At 37.9% G+C, this 22201-nt stretch overlaps 1 protein-coding gene across 8 annotated transcripts in view; it reads left to right on the top strand.

Moving 5' to 3' along the window:
- LOC149316480 (ecotropic viral integration site 5 protein homolog) overlaps window positions 1-20158 on the top strand; it is an 87504-nt gene extending 67346 nt beyond the window's left edge. For all 8 annotated transcript variants that reach the window (XM_089515627.1, XM_089515628.1, XM_089515630.1 and 5 more), the window contains 2 exons: window positions 1608-1703; window positions 18900-20158. In XM_089515627.1, coding sequence (XP_089371753.1) covers window positions 1608-1703; window positions 18900-19202 — 399 coding nt within the window. In that variant the 3' untranslated portion in view covers window positions 19203-20158. The remainder of the gene's footprint in view (window positions 1-1607; window positions 1704-18899) is intronic.
- Window positions 20159-22201: the final 2043 nt, after the last annotated feature.

Genomic DNA, 22201 nt, shown 5'->3' with positions numbered 1-22201 from the left:
AGAAATCTTGCTTGTTTGTTGGTGACCAAATACTTATTTTCCACCATAATGTGCAAATAAATTCTTTCCAAATCAGAGAATGTGATTGTCTGGATTTGTTTTCTCATGTTGTCTCTCATAGTTGAGGTCTACCTATGATGTCAATTACCAGCCTCTCTCATCTTTTTAAGTTGGAGAACTTGCACAATTGGTGGCTGACTAAATACTTTTTTGCCCCACTGTACATACCTACTGCTGCAGAAATTTAGCAATCTAGTGATAACCAGAAGTATGTTTTTCCCCTTTCATTAGTTGGAAGTAACTGTTTAAGTAAGAAAAAAGCATGCAGGGAAAATCTATCTTACTTTACACAAGAATTGCATTTCCTGGAAGTTTCAAGAGTGTTTTTCTCTCTAAAACAAGGTGTGTATTCCCCGCACAGACTCGGATAGGATGGTTAAAAAGTATCATGCTAAACACACTATTATTTGGGACTGCAAAAAAGCTTGCAGAACCAAACACTGCCCACAGGCATCATGTTCCCTGTTCATGTCTTAAAGGGAGCATTACTAAGTGTTTCCATGGTTTTCTTCCATTGGAATTTAACACTGCTTGATCCAGTTGTTGGAGTCTATGATCAGTATCATTGGTAGCAAATTCCATCTGATGAAATAATCATGGAGTTCAAGCAGCTTACTTCAGAGGAGTCAGATCCAAATAGGAGTTCCTTATTTGCAAGTCATTACTAATTTACTTCAAGTTCTCATTGGTATTTTTGAAATAATTCTAATTTTTTACTTATCTGTTTAGATATTTTCATATGTTATCCACCAAGGTATGTTTGCAGCTTCTAGGAAGTTGAATTGCATGAAAATTCAGCCACATGCCTAGCTGTTCACATAGGAAAGGGATGGGCTAATCTTGTTGATTTAAGCTAGGGAAGAAAAAATATTTGTAATATCATTTAAAAAATGTTTCTTGAATAATGAGAAACCCTGATGATAAAAATCCTGGACAAGAATCTTCAAAGGTTGTTATTTGTGCAGAAAATACTGTTTTCTTTGCCAAAACAGCACATGTAAATTTTGCATAGAAAAAGTTCTTGACTACATCATCTTCTGCACAGAAAATAATATTTTTGCATAGAAATGTTTGCACTGAATTTTGCACAGAATAAGCTTTCCTTGATTTGGAGGGTACTAAGTGAGGAGGGAAAACCAAACCACAATGTTGGTTTGGATCAAGCTATTGATTGACAGTTTTTGAAGACTTTTTCACAGTAGGAAGAAGAATGCTAAATTTGAGAATGTACTGTAAGTGTAGAATTACATCCCTGGTTTAAGGCCTTCAGCCACATTTAGGGGAACAGTTTAAGTGAAATCATGTTGATAGACCTTTAGACATAGATAGTGAAGTGACTGTAGATCTCAAAGCAACTTGGCTTCAGAAGGAAACCACACCACTGAGATAAAAAAATATATGAACTGGTTGTTACTCAACTCTGATATTAAATATGTAATCCATAAAGTAGCCATGGAAATCTCTGAATCTAGTCTGCTGAAACAATATGAAACATAAGGATGTCGTTATTAGTGCTGATCAAATGCTTTCTTTCCTTTTCCGAGCAGAAAGAAGAAGGGAAATTTCAGGGGCAGCTTAATTATTCCGACTCTAGTCAGTACATTAGAGAATTGAAAGATCAGATAGCGGAACTTAATCATGAGGTAAGTAAAAACTTATTTTGATAAACGTATGTTACTTTCCCATATCTTAATTTTTCTTTCTTATTCCAGGTAATCATTGTGTCAGCATGTTTAATGTTCTCCATCTAATAATTTAATAATTCTTTCTGACTAAACAGCCAGAATCCTGGCAGTGCTCTGTAGTATATGAGACCAAATTTCAAGATCAGTAGGAAACTATGCTTGGTAGTTTTCAGCTGCACTAACTTATATGTATTCATAGAATTGTGGAGTTGGAAGAGACCACAAGAGCCATCCAGTCCAACAGTTAACACAGAACTGTTAGAAATATAATAGTATCTATCATAGCATATTAAAAGTTGACTTTCAGACATTTCATCTTTGGAAATATTTGCTTCTCTGTGTGAGCAAAGTTTATATAAATACTTGTGTTTAAAATCACTTTTATACATCTTTGTACGTGCTTTTTTTTAGTTGATTAAACGTTTTTCACTAGTCTTATATTGTGGCTTTTTAAAAAAAAATTAAATTAAATCTTTGCCATTATGAAGAATTTTTATAATAATGTTGAATACCATACTTGCACTCTAGTCTTTCATAAAGGCTAGCAAGAGATAAAAGTGGAGTACAGTTCAAAACACCAAGAAATGTAAAATGACAGTTTTTCTTGTGCAGAAGTTACAGTTGTTTTTAGAATGGAGTAATATATATCATTGTAATATATATTTTGCTCAAAACACAAATGTAGTAGAATGCATTTCTGGTGAAGCTGTATTGCTAGCTTTGTTGGTCATCTGTGAAAAATACAAGAATCTAGTAATGAATCTGGGTTATGTGGACCTTCTCTAAGGCCCATCTCTTAAGATTCTAAAAATGGAGAATCTTTTTTTGCCTTTATCAACAGTACTGCCTAATCATTCCAACACCTTTAACATTTAATGTCACTTGAGAGGAATCAATATCCAGTCATCTTTCATTAAACATTTATGTTCTAGCCTAGCATTTGTGCACACAAACAGCTTACACAAATGGTTTACATATCACTTGCTGGATTGGGAACTTTGGCACAGAGTGTAGATTCACAAAGGGATCTGAAAGGAGTTTGCCTCAGTCTGACTTTGCAGTTTGTGCTCTATGTTGCTCTTAGTGAAAAAGGTGTTATGGTGCGCCTCTGCACAAATGTTGTTTTGCAGTTGCTTGCAGGTAAATAGCCTACTTTTTCTGCTGCTGCTTCAAAAATCTGGAACGATCTGCTGGACGAGATCCGCCAACTAACATCTTTAGAGGCCTTTAAGAAGGCAATAAAAACGGATCTCTTTCGGCGGGCCTTCCCAAATTGATCCCCTAATTTCACTCTCCACTTGCTTAAATTGTTCTCTTCGGACTGATTCGTTCTTGACTGATTTTATTGCCCATTGTTTGGGAATTGCTTTTAACGTTAATTTTTTTTTGGGGGGGGGGGTGGGAATCTGGAGTCTAGTGTACTTTTATGTACCGCTTCTGTGCCTTTGATTTTATTGTGTTCTCTTTTTCTATGTTGTTACCCGCACAGGGAGAGGCGGGTTGTTGTTGTTGTTGTTGTTGTTGTTGTTGTTATTATTATTACTTTATGTGGTCAGGATCCTAGCATGTCAAACTGCTTCCATAATGATTAGTTATATGGTTTGATGCTTTCTGTGCATATACTTGGCTCTCTCCTAGCCAACCAGAGCTGTTTCTCAGTGCTTTTCATTTTTTCTAAGATTGGTGTGGAGCTGCTGAAAAGAACTTGGCAAAATCACCCACTGACTGTGCCCAGCTCTTCCAGCTTTTTAAAAAGAGTACATTCCTCCCCCCACACTACTATCAAACCTGAACTGAAGTTGGACAAAATGTATATAGCTCTAGATCTGGACCGAGATCCCATTCTCCAGTTGCATAAAAATGGGTGTTATTCTGGATTGCAGAAAAATTTAGCCTGTGCTTGCACAGCTGTATCTTGTTGCAACTGGCTCTTCTATGGCAGAGCTATCCTTGTGCAATACTCTAAAACAGGAGTTCCCAACCTTTTTGTCTTGCAGAGCCCTTTTTAGAATCAGTTTCTATGGCAGAGCCCCTAAGAGGCCTACCCTATATTTTACAAGTTTTTAGGAGTAGTGTTCCTTTTTGTTTCTTATTCTTTAGTTTCATTCAATTTTTGTTTCTTTCATTTTCCTGGAGTGGCCGTGGAGCACCTGGGAAATGCATGACTCTGGAGACCAGAGTTCACTGGGTGACTTTGGGCAAGTCACACACTTTCAGCCTCAGAAGAAGGTGAAGGTGAAGGTGAAGCCCTTCTGAACAAATTTTGCTAAGAAAACTCTGTGATCAGTTTGCTATAAGTCAGAAATTACTTGAAAGCATATTACAACAACAGCATGCTCACGGAGACAGCAGCATATGTGGCAGCATTGGGAGAGGGACACAGCCATCTTTGAGTCCCCTATTCCTTGAATACCTGGCTTCAAACAGGGATTCCTCAGACTCAAAACAATCTGGGAATGTTGGCTTCAATAATTGCATCTGTCATGGATGGAATGCTTTGTCTCCAATGTAGAGTTGACCACCCCATGAACTACATGCATTGTTGTCAATGAGAAAAGAAACAAAATACTAAGATACTGACTACAATATGTTTAGTTGTCAATATCATGAAATTTGTGCTGCTATGTCGTGCTGGGACTACACTTCAGGCACATTTTTTAAAATGGTTGACTGTTGATGAACATCTGCTCTTTAGCTAAATACAAAATTCTTCTTGGGCATTATATGTCTTATGAAGTCACATCCACAACTGCTTTGAAATGTGTGTTGCTCATGAGAAGGTACAAGAAGACAACCAAAAAAGAACACCTGCTGTGGGTTCTTATCATTTAACGTAAAGTTTTCCTGTATTTGCTTTAGTGATGGTTTTAGTCAAGGATAGGAAGATACATTGGAACCATCATCAGTTCAGACTGGGTCTTGAAAAGGTCAACTTATCTAGATGGCCAGTCCAGACTATAGGAGGTTGTTGACCATGGTAATGTGTATACTTTGGCTTGTATTCTTTCCCAGGTCATGAATGATTTATAATCTACCTTAGCAGCTTTACTATGTGCCCTTTTGTGCTGTTCCTTTGTATGCTACGTATTCCCAAGCATCTGTCTTGGTTTCCTGTTGGATGTTTCAAGGAACAAATGTGTTATGTAGATTACTGGAGTGGTATATGAGATTAGAATTGATAAACCTGCCCACAGACTACACTAACAGACCACAAAATATCTTGGGAGGCAGAAGCAAGGAATAGTGGTTTCCACCAGAAGACCTTCAGAAAAACTTTGGATTTGCCTATCTGTGAAAGTTCGTGCTGTGCATTTTATTGTGTGTAAGTAGTTGATTGATTGATAGGAACATTGATAGGAATGGGTACTGCAGCCAGGAGATCAGAAAATTAAGAATCGGGAGGGTGACTTTGAAAGAAGTAGAAAAGATCCCAAAATGCAAAGATATACAATTGAGCACAAAACATTAGAATCATACAAGTCATTGTATTCCCTATTACTATGTATTGATGTGAGAGCTGGATAGTTAAGAAAGAAGACAGGAAGAAAATCAATTCATTCGAGATGTGGTGCTGAAGAAGAGTGCTGAGGATCCCGTGGACAACCAAGAAGACAAACAAATAGGTCCTAGAGCAGATCAAGCCAGAAATCTCCTTGGAAAAAACAATAATGCTAGAAAAGGTGAAGGGAAGTAGAGAGAGAGAAGAAGAATACATGTTAAATGAATGGACTCTATTAAGGAGGTCATGGGTGTACGTTTAAAGGAACTAAGCAGAACAGTGGAGGACAGGGAGTCTTGGAGATGTCTCATCCACAGGATTGTCATGAGTCGAGATCACCTCAAGGGTGCTTAACAACAATAGCAAGAAGTAGTATTTTATTATATAGATGCTGTCCCTTTTGACATAGTGAGAGTTCTATACAAGAAGGGTGATCAGCTTTTATGTTGTAAACCAAGTGAATATCTTATTTACAATTCTCTTCTAGTAGGATAACAAAGTATGTTTTTACTGTAGTGCAGGAGTGAAGAAATGCCGCAGAACCAGGTTGTTCAAGGGCTCATGGGCTATGCTTTGCTTTTGTCTTTCAAAGTTTTTTAAAGGACACAGAAGTAAATGTGTGTGGTGTGTGTGTGTGCATGTGCCTTCCAGATGTTGAAAGCAAAACAAGGACCGCCCCAGTTAGTACTTGGATGGAAGATCACCAATGAATAATACTAGGGGCTGTAAGCTGCTTAGCTTCCAAGAGCAGATGGCATTTGGTGCATTTGGGGTATTTAGGGTTTCTAACCCCTCCCTCCCTCCCTCTTTCTCTCTCTTTCTCTCTCTCTCTCTCTCTCTCTCTATATATATATATATATATATATATAGAATTAAACTTAGCTGAAATTGATTGAAATTAATTCTTTAAATTAATTCATTAAATATTATTAAATTCATTAAAATTACCCCACCCAGTAATCACAAATACAATCCCCCACACTAATACTTGATTAAACATTTTAAAATGTATATGTCAGTGATCCTTAAATGTACTTAAATGAGCTTTGTTTATTATATTGACTATGACATTGATTATTGATAGTGAATTAAAAGGAATTTAATGCATTGTGTTATTGACTATCCTGCTGACTATGATGCATTTAGAGCCTTTCCCTATCAACAATATCCTATTTAATATGGCCTGATCTTCACAGTCTTACGCAAATACAATTTCACATGCTCATCCCCAAAGGAACGTTTTAACTTTTAATGTTCCCTTATATCTTGCTTATCCCACTCCTGGAAGCTGCCAGAAAAGGAAAGATAGGAAGTTTGGACAAAAACAAACAAACAAACCAAAAAAAAAAACCCTGAACAGGTACAGGATCTAATTCTTAAAAGAAAAGAATGCTTCTTAATTAAGCTATATGGAAATGCTATTCATTGGATATCTAGAATATACTTTGTGAAAGGCCATACAATAAATACTTGCAGAGATCACTTAGATAAGACATTTTTATCAAGCAACTGCACTGCTTTTTCCCCCTGCATTAAAGGCTCACTTCTCTTATCTTTGTGCACCTCTGTTATCATAGATCTGATATTTCTGTCCTAACAACCTAGTGCAACTGGTAAACAGATTCTGGTATATATGCTATCTCCAGATCATTCTGCTGTGGAACTAATAGAGGATGGGTGTAATGAAGATTGACAAAAGGTAGAGATCAAATCTCTTGCTTCTAAACGATTTACTCATAGAAATAAAATTGTAAGTAATTACAGCCAGATAAATAATTCATGCTGTATAGGCAAAGGGCTATTCTGGGATAACCCTAAACAGTGGGGTTATGTGAAATGTATCTCTTCAAATGTACACCAACTTCAAATGTGGTGGTTTCCTTCCCCCATCCTGCCACCAGCTCCCCAACTGCCCAGAAATCCTGAGAAAAAGGGAAATGGCCTAAAAATCTGCCAAACGTTCAGCTGCAAGTGATGATACATCACTTCTGGGTGTGGACAAGGGGGGGGCAATGGCCCCTTCCCCCTATACCCCAACCCCGAGTTGTCCATCCCTATGCTAGAGACTGAAGATCTAACCCTAGTCATCTTATTAGTATACAAGTCGAGTCTCCCTTATCCGAAATGCTTGGGACCAAAATGTGTTTCGCATTTTGGAATTTTTTTGGATTTTAGAATATTTGCCTATACATGAGATTTATTGAAGATGGGACCCAAATCTAAACACAAAATTCAAATGCATGTGTTTCATATACACCTTACACACGTAGCATGAAGGTAATTTTATACAATATTTTAAAATAATTTTGTGCATAAAGCAAAGTTGGTGCATACTGAACCATCAGAAAGCAAAGGTGTCACTATCTTAGCCACCCATGAAAAAAGGTATGGATTTTGGAGCATTTGGGATTTTGGATTTTTGGATAAGGGATGCTCAACATGTATCACAATTAGATCACTGTAACGCCCTCTAGACAGGGCAGCCTCCAGAAAGTGCTGTTTGTGTGCGTAAAGAAACTGCTGTCCAGCATTGCCTACAAACAGCTTTTGGTCCAGAACTGTAACAGTCAGACTGTGAATCAGGTCCATGTAACAGACCCCGCTTATTAACTCCCTCATTGAAACAATTGTGTTGGCTCCTGACTTGTTTGGACATTCAAGTGAGAGTGATAATAATAACCTTTAAAGCTCTCAATGGTTAGAGGCTAGTATATCCAAAGATTCCCATTCTCAATTGCTGCTTATTGAGATCTTCATCAGAGGCCCTCCTATGTGTTGCAGCATTTCAGAAGTACCTTCAAAACATTTGGGACTTTATAGTTCAAAACCAGAATTTTGAATTGTGCCCAGGAAGAAACTGAGAACAGTACAGGGTGTTAATGTTATGCCCACTGTCATACTCTTATGAATCATAATAAATAAAGATGAATGAATTAATGAATGAAGTCTGAGCCAACTGAAATTTCTATGAACTCTTGTATAGTATCTCCATGTCAAGGATAGTCCAACTTGAAGATGAGAGTGGTATGTATAACCATGGCCAAATCCTGCTCATAGTAATCATCTGAAATTTTAAAAAATACCCAAAACTTGCATCTGATACCTTTGAAATAATATAGACCCATCCAAATTGGGAGAATCGCCATCCCCTAATCCTCTTGAGCGACACATTCTCTTGGCTAAGAGAAACAGAGATACACATCATTAGCCTACCAATGCCACAGCTCTCCAAATTTCTCCAAAGTGCCTTTTTCAGCACTTTCATGTGAGGAGGCAAAATGAAACATTGTACCATCACAGTTTCCATGTGGTGGAGCGGGTGTTCATCTTCACCACCTTATGAGATCTTTTAGGCAGGTAAATAAGGGTGAAACTGAAATGAGCCAGAAGGTTATCATGGTTGGTGGCATCAAGAGCCTGTAATGATTGTCTGTACTGGTGTTTTATGATCTGTGCAGATATAGCATTTGTCATATTCATCATTCTGCATGCCTTTGGGATCATCAACACAGAAAACTTGTCAGAATTTCATGAGTCAAGGTTTTTCAATACACCAAAGTGCACCCACTGTGATAATCTAAGATAAGCATTTAAAAGCTTTGCCTCATCTTGGAAGATTAAGAATTAGATTTTCCCCTCTAAATAAATAAAAGTAATGTCCAGTTTACCCTGCTCAGAGAAAACTTGATTTACAAATTTGTGTTCTAATGTAGACAGTGTTGCCAATTTCGCAACTTTCACGCGAAAACGGGGACCTTTCAGAGCTTTCCGTGTGATTTTTGTGCCTGGCTCTATTTCAGTGCCTTTTCGGCGACTTTGGCCCATTTCAGCTCCAGACTGCTGCAGAGCAACCAACCCTTTGGAGTGTAACAGTTTTCAGCCAAGAGGGCTGGAGAAAAACTCTCTCTCTCTGACTCCCTCTGAGAGCCAGGACGGAGCAAGCCCAACCAACCCCAAATGTTTGGAGGAATAGTTCAGCCAATCAGAGAGAGGACAGTGATTGCCCCCCCCCCCCATTCAGGCATTCTCAGGCTCCAGGGGAAAGCAAAGTGGCTGCAGTGCTGGAGAGAGGCAGGGAGTGAGGGATCTTGGCTGGCTTAATCCCAATTGCCTTGGATTTCCAAGTAAGACATAAGTTTTAAGGCACACAAAGGCAATACTTGATCATGGTATCATGGCTTGATGTTGTGGACTTCTGTGTGTGCCTGAGAGTGACATTTGAATTTATGAATTCCTGAGCTTGGGCAGAGTGCCCCAAGCCTACCTCTCAGGGTCGTTGTTGTACTGTGAGGACCATTTGGGTTGTGTGATGTGAATGTGATGTCCCTGAGTGTGTGTGTTAGTGATTAAATATGCCTCTGAGCATGGGCAGAGCACCTGGTAAGTTGGCATCCCTGCCCTGTTTTCCCAGAATTTTGTTTTGTGGCTCTCTTTTTCATTCTCTTTTCCATTGCCATCCATACTGCAGAAATAATCCAGTTTGGCACTGCTTCTAACTGCAAGGCTCCCTGCGATGATGGGATTCTGGGCACAACAAACCACCAAGCCCAGAATTTCATGCATGGAGCCCTGGCTGCCGGTAAAAGCAGTGTCTCATGTCACAACAAACTACAATTCCCAGGATTCCCTGGTTGAACAAAGGAATTGCCTGCACGCTTCCATATCACAGTCCCAGAGAATACAGTTCACAGGATTTAATAGCACTGGGCAATGGCAATTAAAATGTGAGTGAAGATGCAGCTTGAGTTGGGTCCAAGACACACTGCAGAAATAATCCAGTTTGAGACTGCTTTAACTGCCCTGGCTCAGTGCTAGAGAACCCTGGGAATTGTAGTTTTGTGAGAAAGAGCTCTGGTGCCACAATGAACTACAATTCCCATGCATCTGAGGAAATACGCTTAAGTCTAGGAAAGCTCATGCTGCCAACTTTTCTTTCAGTGAGACTCAAAGGTGCTACAAGATCTCTCTGTCACCATCACCATTATTATCATTATTAAATCCAAATGCAGCTGAAGAACTGGACTTAAATTGGCAACACTGATATCCTGTAGACTCAATTTGTTGTCACACCAGAGTTTGCTGAGAGAGAAGGTTAAATGTCTCACAAAACTACACTTCCCAGGGTTCCCTAGCACTGAGCCAGGGCAGTTAAAGCAGTCTCAAACTGATTTATTTCTGCAGTGTGTCTTGGACCCAACTCAGGCTGCATCTTCAGACTCCAGAGACAATCCAATTTCATACTGTTTTTACTGCCATGGCCCAGTGCTATGAAATCCTGGGAATTGTAGTTTGTTGTCACACCAGAGTTTGCTGAGAGAGAAGGTTAAATGTCTCTGAAAACTAGAATTCCCAGGATTCCCTAGCACTGAGCCATGGCAATTAAAAGGGTGTCAAACTGGATTTATTTCTGCAGTGCAGTTGCAGCCGAACACGTTTCTATTTGGCACAAAGCTTCCTGAACCCCCTTCATGTCAAAATAAATATCTTAAAAGGACTGAAAGATTCTTTTTTTTTGGTTCAATGGTGATTTTGAGGGTTGAAATAAGTTACAATTATTTTTATTCAATTATGTTTACGTTTATTTGCAAAACATCTGCCATTTTAACATTATGGGAATTTTCCGGGAATTGTGGCTGAATATTCTGTGTGATCTGGGGGGATTCAGCGTGTTTTGGACAATCATTTTCGGGAATTATCTTCGAGGCTTGTTAGCAACACTGAATGTAGATGAAGCATAATAGAATGTAAAGCCTTTCTACTTCATAACCATCTGACATTGAAAGGAAGTATGGTAGTTCTCAGATTTAAAGTGAGCTTTTCAACTTGTGGTTAAAGCTTACAGAGTCATAAATCATACGTTTTTCTTGTACGATATCTTGAGAGCACAGAAAGACAAGACCACCAGATTTGACCTCCCACAAGTCAGCACAGTTATTGGGCAGTGAAAAGTTGCTGTTTTTGCAAGTACGTGTCAGATACTGAGCATCTATGCTGGTGAAGTCTGATTTGAATGGTTGTGGTCAGCCTGAGGAAACTGTGATGTGATAAGATAGCACTTGTGAGGTCATGTGGTTAGAAAACATCCAATCTAACATAGCTTTCTGGACCCTCTATTTAAATAAGCACAACACCTCAACTGTGGCTATGATACACCTCGTGTGTTTTTGAGAACCAGGGCTACTGTTCTTGCTAGATAGAGGAGTTAGCAGTACACTCTGTGATAAGTTTGTCTCAGCCTATCTATTTACTTTGTATGTTACCTCCAGTGATGTAGATTAGTATGTATGAAAAGTATAGTGCAGCAGCAAAACATTATGAAGCTCTAGAAAATCGTATTCATGAATTTAGAATTATAGCACAGCATATGTGATCCACGCTCATTATCCCCCCCACCATTGAATTTTTATTGCCCTACATTAGTAGAAGGTTTTTTCCCCCTTTGTTTAAGGTATAAAGCATCACATACAAGTTGAGGGCTATTTTACTCATTGAGGAACAGTAAGGAATAATGGCACTAGTGAAAAAATTATCAAATCAACATTTTAGTAAAAAGAGGGGAAGTGCAGTTGAAAAGTCACATGTAGTTCCAACCACCAATTGAAAAAACATAGGATGGGAAAACCTTGAATCATTACCAGGTATTATCATTATCATCATCACTTTTCTCTCCCCCCATCTTTCTTTCTTATTTTGTCTTTCTTTAGTAGATCCACCTGAATGGAGATATCTTCATTAAAATAACTTCTTTCTCCTTTAAAACCAGTATTTATAGCAATTTTGGGGGGCAAATTCTGCAAAAAGCCTTTTAAACATGTAATGTACATATGATACACGTTTAAAGACACCGATCAAATTTGCAGTTTAACAAGCTTCTAACAAATGCAAACTGGAGGCCTGTTTTTCTGATTCCTTGCTATCATTTCAATCACATACTTTCTATTAAGATTTCAGAACTTTTGATTATATGGTAATGGTGCAGCTATCAAAAAGTCATGACCTTGCCAGATCAAGTTATTGGTTTCCTGTTCTGACTTTCTGAAACCTTCTGGTGACAGTAGTTTTAATCTTTGTCATGTTTGCAAGACAGCAACTTGGTCTTAGCATCTTGTTTCCTTTTGTCTGTGTAGCTCTTGATAAGTGATAAAGCTGCCACTCCCTCCTGTCCCCAGAATAGCTTTTTTTAAAAACCCTCCTAGAATGTTACTAAAGTTGTTTAGATATTCAGAATTAAGGCATCTGTAGTTTCAAAACTTGTACTCAGCCTCATGTATAATCTCATGTAACATGGTAGTTCCCAAACCTGGCTCCTCAGATGTTGGACTACTACTCTTGGAATCCATGTCCATCAACCATGCTGATTGGAACTTCTTAGGGACCCACATTTGGAAACTACTGTTGTTAAACGTGTAAGTTAAGAAGAATTGCTGTAACAAAAGCTATTCTGTAATGTTTACATGTGTTGAAGCCTATTCCAAATATACACACTTCTTTAATAGTTATGGATGTAGATGCTACAGTTTATTTGCAAGATATATACAGATAGCTACTGGGTCCCATTTGTATGTCATTTGAGTGCCATTCATACCCGACACTGTACACACACATCTTATAAATAATTTGCATTATAAAACAGAGAGACCTCTGTAAACCTTATCTGCAGTCCATCTTCTTGTGACTTTAGACGTGACTTCAGAAGTCTCTGTTTTTCACCTTTCCTCTCCAGCTTTCCTCTTCCTTAATCCTCCTCCCTGAAATGAGGCTTTGGGACAACTGCTTCCATAGCACCAGTGTGTGTGTAGGTGGTGGAAGGGCAAGTGTAGTCCATGGGGAAGGTTAATCCTTCCCTCCTCATCTGCTTCAGCATCTCACACATGTTCTTCCATGCTTCACTCCATTGTTGATACCAGTGTAAGCTTTTTCCCTAAGCTTTTTCCTAATTCCACTACAAGGCTAAGACCTGGATTGGATCCAGTTTGTGATCCCTATCCCTTCTCTTGGTTCACATGATACCCCTGCAATTTTGAATGAGGACTTACAATCAGTGTCATGGGTGTTCTTTACTACTGGCAGCTATACATAGAAAATAGGTATGATTGTTGCTGTTGTTCTGATGCGCCCTCAAATTGATTCCAACGTATGGTGACCCTATGCTAGGATTTTCTTGGCAAGATTTGGTCAGGGGAGATCTGCTGTTGTTTCCCTCAAGGCTGAGAGACTGTTGGGGCAAAGCTATTGCCCCAATGTGCTATTGGCCCAATCTAGAATTTGTATTATTACAATGTACTTCTGGATGGAGCCTGCCAAAATAATTGGGAACAATATGTGTGTGGATTATATCTGGAGCACAGCTGGAGAGCTTTGTCCTGAGCTCTTCTCAGTGGCATATCTTTGTATTGCTAGGGAAATAAATATAACATCCTATGAAGACTTTGTGTAATGTTGTATAGAGTGAAGCATGATTTGTGTATTATAATTTTCATAATATATCTGCATAAAAATGCTTTATGGTGTCTTTCTCAACCTTTTTACCCTGATGAAATCCTTGAAATAATTTTCAGGGAATCCTGGCATAAAAACTATTATATCCAGAGCTCCAAAATGGTTTCTTGTGGAACACTGGGATTCTGGGGAACACTGGTTGAGAAACATTGTTTTATGATAATCTCATTCATTTCAATGTCCCTTATATGAAATGCTTGAAACCAGAAGAGTTTTGGATGATGGATTTGTTCAGATTTTGAAGTACATAATGAGATATCTTGGAGATGAGATTCCATGTCTAAACATGAAATTCATGTATGTTTCATATACACCTTATACACATACCCTGAAGATATTTTTATACAACATTTTAAAATAATTTTATATGAAACACAGTTGAAACAAGGCTTCTGCCTTGCAAACAAACAGGCCAGAGCAGTGCAGCAGCCACCTTGAAGCATCATGTCAAAGCTTTAAAAATTGGATTTTGGATAAGGGATACACAACCTTTATTTTAAATTGTGAAAGAAGTGTGCTCCCGATTCACAAAATGGCAGCCAAAAGCAATGAATTTTCAAAGAACTCCAGCTAGATCTCCTACCAATTAAATATTAGCTTGAGAGAAGCCAGTAGGAAGAAGATTGGATCAGGACAGTATTAATCAGAAGAATGATGTAAAAAGGGGACTAGATGTATAGATTCCCTGTTATGTGTCTAATGGAAACACTCATATCTTATGGAGCTAATAGGAACTGGGAGAAATAGAACTTTCCCTGGGGAAACAAGGCAGTCAAAAAAGGTTAGATTCTTTGATAAAAGTACTCATAGGTCTCTAGGTGTTGTTAGGACCATCACAGCAAGTTCTACAAGGTTTTTTGAAGGAATTAACAACAAAGAACTTTGGAATATCTGGTATTTGGTGCAGCAGAAATAACCTCTTTCTTAAGATCCTGCTCTCTATTTGTATGTATGGGTCTATCATTCATGAAGCTAATTTTCTGCAGCAACTTTATTAAACTGAAACAATATTCTGACTGAACCACTGATTCCCCCCCCAAAAAAAAATTATACTGTAGAATCCCCCCCCCCCCAATAATCTATTCTCCATAACATTAATTAGAGGTAATATTTGCATTTTAATGACCTTGCTGAATTTTAAATATGGATTATGTAGGACTGTTTAAAAACCTCTAAATATTTTCTGCTATCTTTCTTTTTGCTTATGCTTGGGGGTGACAGTCCACAAGGTAAGAGCATGTTATATATATAAAAAACTCCACAGTATGAATTTCACTCTCTTTCGAAAAGCAGGCTGTTTTGTGTTTCAAAATATGTAATCCACAGTTGGGTAAATCATGAGTATATAAATACAGGCATATTGGGTCACTTCTTAATTTTGCTATTTTCAAAAGGTGATGATGGAGACAACCATAAATTCTGCCAACTTCGTGAAAGCCATGGAAAGTGGTCAGGACAACAGAAAGCATCTTGCTTTAGCATCTATCCTCTTGATACTTGATAATTTGTGGAGTTTAATAACCTGATCTAAATAGACTTCTTTGGATAGTGGTGAGCTCTCCTTCTTCAGAGATATTTAAACTCTGGGACCCTGGTCATCAGAACTGGTATCAAATAATACAGACAAAATTATTTTTAAAGAAACTGCTCTGGGTTCAGGGACATCCCCGCCCACTTACTTCCTTTGAAAACGTGTGTGTTTTCCCGGGTATCTATTCTAAAGGCCAAATAGCACTCATATACAACTGTCTGGTAGAAGAAACATTTGGGAAGTCAACTCTTCATAAGGCAGGGTGGGAAGCGGAATTCTCCTTTCAGTCGATAGTAGAACCTGGGAAAATATGTAGAATCACTTCCCATTTAAAATTAAACCATTGTAGTTAAAGAGAATACTATTATTCTCTACCGATGGTATCTTACCCGAGTCAAACTGGCTCGTATGTCTACCAATGCCAATCCAAATTGTTGGAGAGGTTGTGATGGTAGGGGAACTTTTGTACATATGTGATTGGATTGTCCCTTAGTGCATGATTATTGGACAGAAATGTTGCAGTTAATCTCCAAGATTACTAAGCAAAGCATACAGTCATCACCACTCCTGCCCCTGTTCACCTTTTTTATGGATGAAAATAAAGCCCTGCAACACAAAAAAACTTATTGGTTTCTTTTTGGCTGTTGCCAGGCTTGAAATAGCTAAAAACTGGAAAACTGGAAAGTTGAACATTGCAGGATGGTGGACTTAGATTATGGGACCTGTGTTTCATGATCCTTTCAGTTCTTTGGTCCCACACACACTCTGGGTCAGGCCTCTATTCTGACACCATATTTTTCCGTTACAGATTTGTCCTAACTACATGGCTAGATGAGGGAGGAGGGATGCTAATTTACTCTTTTAATGTAACAAGAGAGTCCCCTGCCCCAACAGTTGCCTTCTGAAAGTCCCCTCTCCCACCCCCCACCCCGGTCAGGTTTTGAGGTCTGTTTCCCCAAAACAAAGAAAATAGCATGATTTATTTCAGTTTTGTTTTTGAAGAAGTATACTTTCACCTAATTGAATCAAAACCCTCAAATATTTTTCTTTCGCTGTGGTCTGGGAAATGGCACTCCTGTTCTATGCGGTGCTTAAACAACAGGAAAGAGTGTGATGAAGCAAGACTGGAGTTTGGGGGTAAAAAACAGTGATTTGTGGTAGTTCCCCATCTCTTCTTTTTGATACTTCAAGAATTGTGCCAGGAGGGTTATAATCAATATCAGAGGGATCTTTGGCCCTCCAGAAGTTTTGGTCTCCGCAGTGAGTTTTCAAGAGAGGGAAAAACGGAGTTTAGGTTTTTTTAATGAAATTTCTGTGAACAATTTTACATTTCATTAAAAGCATTACAAATTTCAACCACTGTCTAGTGAGTTAAAGATAGACCAGTACATTAACTTATTGCAAGCAGCATTTTCAGGTTCAGGTTTAAAAAAGAAAGTGGGGTGGGGTGAGCCCATTGTAGCTGATAGGCACAAACATGATGCTGTGCGGTATAAACCGTTTTTTCTCAATCACGCGCAGCCCCAAGTGTCCCCTTCCCGTTCCCATAACAGGGGGGAAATGTGTGCGATAAGCTTCTAGGTCTGGTATGAAATGGAACATAAGAACCAGAATTGAGATCTATAACAGTGCAAAAATCAAGGGAATTTGTTAAATAATTCAATAACTCAAGTGGTCAATATGAGTACTTCTTAATTTAAAATGGAAGCTGTATGAAAAATAGAGGTAGAATCTACAAGGGCTATCTTTTCTATGAAGTTATGACAATTATGAGAGGTCTTAGAGAATGTATAAAATTTGGGATAATTGGGGATAATTGGTCAATAAAGATCAAGAAGGAAGTAGAGTTGTTTAAGTACTCTTGTAAAATATATTTTCTTTTAGAATGTTACAAGATACGAAAAGAATGACAATTATAGATTTACATTGTTATAAAATACAATGGGAATATTTTGTTGTACCATTGCAAAGAAAATTATTGTTTAATAAATATTTAATTTTTAAAAAATTGAAAATTTGCCCCCCAGATGTACCCTAGGGATTGCAGTGAGCAATTTTACTACAAATTTGGCAGCCTAGGGCATTTCCAGCCCCAGAAAGTCTTTTTTTAAAAAAACAACATGACCTGGAATTTGGCTTCCCATCACTTCCTGTTGAAACACAACGAATTTGATGACCATGTTGGGATGTGAAGGAGATTTAGGGGCAAAAATGTACTGTATTTTGTTTCTGGAGAGTGGTGTGGCAGCCAGGGATGTGGAGTCCACCCAGGTCCACCGAGGAGCTCATGCACCATCTAATCCACAACATCTTGAGTGTGTTCTCAGCAGCTCTTCAGTAAATTGTTAACATTTGAACTTGTTACTTAAGGCACTGTGCATGTGGAACTGAGCATGTGACCTTTGACTTGGGGTCTAAGTAGCTGTTTCTACAGTTGTTTATACATAAAAGAACACTGCAATAAAATGCTTCTCAGAGGCAAGCTAGCTATACAGCCTTAGAAGTCTCTAGAATGCAGCTTTCTGTCTCTGCCACCAAACATTTTGTACAATGCCCTCTACCACTATCATGTAATAAGTTTCCTGTTTATATCTATTCACTAATCAACCATTCTTCTGTATGTTCTATCTTTCATCATGCACCTCTGAAACTAAGTCCTCATGTTTGTTCTGTCTGAACCGTGTCAACAGAAAGTACTGCACAGTTTGAAGTAAATGTAAATAATAATATCCTATTATATATCCAGTTTATCAAGTTATATATTACATATCTAGTTAATGTTTGTGTTTAGAGGAGTTGTAGAGGAGGCATTTGAGCAGAAAATGTTTTTTGTCTAGTAGAATCCATTTTTCTAAACACCACTTACTCCAGTCTTGCAAATTGAGCAACTCAGATACAGGTTGAGTCTCCCTTATCCAGAATTCCTAAATACAAAATACTCCAAAAATTAAAACATTGTTCATGCATGGCTGAAATAGTGACATCTTTGCTTTCTGATGGTTCAGTATACACAATCTTTTTGCATGCACATTTAAAAAAATATTGTATTTAGGCTGTGTGTATAATGTATATATGAAACATAAATGAATTTTGTGTTTAGACTTGAATCCCATCTCCAAGATATTTTATTATGTACATATAAGAAAATGCAGCTATTCCAAAATAAAAATAAATCTGAAATCCAGAACACTTCCCTGGCATTTCATATAAGGGAGATTCAACCTGTAGCTGATTTTCATACATAGCCCTCTAAGCAGCACTTGTGCTTTAACCAAATTTTTGATTCAGATCAGATCTTTTGAATGGGCAGATTTAGGGCATTTGAAAAATCAAATTACAGTACATTTTACTGAAGGAGGGCAATGTGAACCCACTTCCCAAAATCTTGATTACAGACACCCAAAATACATCTGAAGTATTTTGTTCATAGTCCATTACTGCTCAAATGTAGTCAAGGCTTAGTTTGCTGTCTACAGCAGTGCACATCTGTTTCAAAATCCTCCAAATCAGATTCATGAGGTGGATGCTAAATGCATTCAGTCAATCAACGATTGGTTGACTGTGAAAGTGTTTTAATTTCTAGAGTCTAACTCCTATATGTGTCTTGCCATTTTTCATTTAACAGATCAGATGCCTAAAAGGCAAGACAAGCTTCTCAAGCCCACACACTTTTGATGGGATTCATATCGTCAACCACTTGTTAGGAGATGATGAGTCATTGCATTCATCGGATGAAGATTTGATATCAAACCACAATCAAGAGCTTAGAGTTCCCCTTCACTTGCACAAGAGGACTGATCAGATGGACTTGAGTCCTGCTGCAGTAGACAGCAGTGACAGTGATACTGAAAACACTGAAGCATCAGACACAATCACTAAGAAGAAAAATAACCAAAAAAGAGCGGAGTCTTATTCTACTACGGTTTGAATGCTGTTGCTGACATTGGCCTTCATTCTGTAACAACTTACTCCATGTTCAAGTGAGTTAGCATTCAGCTCTTGGACTGCTGGTCTCTTCCATCTTACCTGACGCATGATGTGTATGCATCTTACTATCTGCCTCTGTATTTGCCAAATCTTTCTCCCAGTGTCTTGGTTGTCATAGAGTAGACTGGGAAGGGATTGGATGGATGACAACTTTAACAGTATTAATTACTACTTCCTGTATGCTTCTCATGCTAGAAAAAGCACAGTCACACTTTCTTCCTACTCAAGAACTGTAATGCAGTTTGTAAACATGGAGAAACCTTACTTTTCAGAAGAAGCTGTTCTTGTGCAATATTTTTATGCTCTGTAAAGACATGTGTGCTTTTAACATAAACAATTTGTGATCAACATGGGAGTATGCAAGTTGGGTGTATCAGATATAGCATATATCTGAGTATCTAGAGTGTCTTATTTTTAATTAAATTAATTTCTATTATGGGAGACCACCAAAGTTTCCAATCTAAAGCCTTTACTTGTGCTATTTTATACAATAATTGTCACACTTGGTTATAAAGGATAAAAAACATCCCTTTTGTTAACTTTTATGTGCATCAGCTTTTGATGTGTTGCTCATGTACCTGATCAAAGTATATTAACTACAAATAATATCTATTTTGTATATATTTATATTTCTCTGTCCCTGCATAAAAATGTATATTGACTTTTATATGGGAAGTATGAATGTAGCAATATGACTGGTCTTTGTATTTTAAAAGTAAAATGAAATTCTGTGTAAGCAAGTAAATTTTGGAATTGTTTTTGAGGAAAATGGTGAAACACTAATTCTCGGTTACATACTTTTGGCTTACCAAATGACCCACAGATTCATGTCCTCCTGAAATGTATTCCAAATGACACTATTGACTGATATTTTAACTTTGTGTATATGTAACTGTATAATAAATATTTTTCATGATTTAACAAACGTTAAAACAGTTAAGTGTTCGGCAAATCTTGAAGAACAATTATTCATTACTATAACTTCCCTAAGTAGTTCTGTCGAAGGGTGATAATAGAAATTTCAATAGTTAACAAGACTGGTAAATGGCTATGTACTGAAATACAGCAAGAATGCTAGATGGGACACTGTCAGACACCACTTTACCTCTCCTCTTCCAGGTTTTCTGAACATTTATTTTCTTTGTCATTGCTTGTGGTCTCCCAATGTACCATGAACCCCTCCTCTACACCTCTGTGATCAGTGATCACATTCCCCTCTTCTTTTGGTAATCTTTTTGTACCCTGCTATCTTGCAGTCAGTCCTGGTTAGCAAGAAAGGAAGTGTGTTCAGAGCACCAAGGCAACTGCAGGGGCAGTTGAAAGGAACTGCACCAAGTTTAAGTCAGAGGTGAGAGCTGTTCAACTCTTCAGATGTGGTTGGACTATAGCTCCCAAGAGCCATAGCCAGCATAGGAAAGGCATGCTGGAAGTAACATTTCGGCAACATATGATAGGTTTAAAAAGAGAGCAAGAGATTAGAGGAAGACAGTGAATGTAGGACAAACGAGTTACATTACTAAAATAAGCAGCAGAAAATATGAGAAAATCACCAGCTTTTAGGACACAGTAAAGAGGCTTGAACTAAGAAAACCAACTAGAACCTTAGGGCAGTCAATGTGGAAAATACCAAAATGAAACAAAGCTTGGGTAGTATCTACAGAAAGCTAGTTTCAAATATAGGAATTGGTTGGAAGCAAAACTTGGCAAGTATCCACACCTAAGGAGGGGAAAACTATATACATTCTGCATTAGAAAAGATTTAAACAGTAGGATTAATCAACAATGGGAGCCTGGAGTTGAAGTCGGGCTAGGAGCCACAGTTTTGGCAGAGCAATTTTAACTAAAAGAGCCCTTGTTCAGTTCGAGAGGGAAGAAAAGTGGCCTCAAATGGAAGGAAAAAGGGTAAAGAAAGAAAGGATGAATGTGGAAGAGTATGGACACAGAGAGAATATAACACTTTTCCCTAAAGAGCTCCTGCAGAAATTAGGAAATTGAGGAAGAGGAGAATTAACTAATTAAAGAAATGGAATGACAGCACTGGCCTAAATCCAATTACTGGTTTACCTGTGGGTTTACACTGCCACAGTTTATTCAATAGATCTACTCCAGTTGTGACTGGCAATTGGATTTAGACTCAAATAATTAGAAAGATATCAAAACTACTTGAATAGACTAAGCAGGACTATTTGGTGAAATGTACCAATGGTTAAAGATATGAAAAAATAATAATACATAAAGCATCAGATTTAGTTCTGAGTAGAGCATCAGGAACATGAGTTTTGGCTTTTTTTAAAACAACAACAATAACTGAATATGAGTTTGTAAAGAATCAAGTGGGGAAGTAAAAAAGAAGGTAAGTGGAAGGGAATATGTTCAAGAACTCTAGAAAGAAAGAGAAGGAAATGATAAAGGATCAAATGGTGCACTCAAAGATATTGAAGAAACTGAACAAGAAGATAGAACAACTGTGGATGTGGAATAAGGAAGGAAGAATTGATGGTGCAATTTCAAAATAAAAGGACCAGCTTAACAAGAGAGATAGCGCCATGGTGCCAATTGTTGTGGGTGGGGGGAACCAAAGGAAGTATCTGATAAGTAGTGGAAGAAATGAAGGACAAGAAAGAGAAAGGAGGCACACATACTAACCTTATAATGTAAAAGATTACTGTTTTGTTTTTTTATATTTGTAGGCAACAAAGAATGTCTTCAGCACAAAAACCTTATATGTAAGTATCAGTATTCTATAGCAGAGTAGTCTTGGAAAACAGCAAAGGATCTGTGTCTTTCACAGTGGTTGATTTGTGTATTGCAATATGTGCTAATGAGAAAAATAATTCACATTGCTCCAAAATATTAATAGTTCTAAGTTTAAGGTCACTTGATACTCCCGTATTGCATATGTAAATGAAGACAAAACAACAAGAGAACTTCCATCTCTAG

The sequence above is a fragment of the Sceloporus occidentalis genome, unplaced genomic scaffold (genome assembly GCF_023333645.1).
Source record: "Sceloporus occidentalis isolate IW3139 unplaced genomic scaffold, rSceOcc1.0.p SCAF_3, whole genome shotgun sequence".
Taxonomy (NCBI): Eukaryota; Metazoa; Chordata; class Lepidosauria; order Squamata; family Phrynosomatidae; genus Sceloporus; species Sceloporus occidentalis.
The sequence above is the reverse complement of the archived record's forward strand: the minus strand, read 5'-3'. Positions and strand labels throughout refer to the sequence as shown.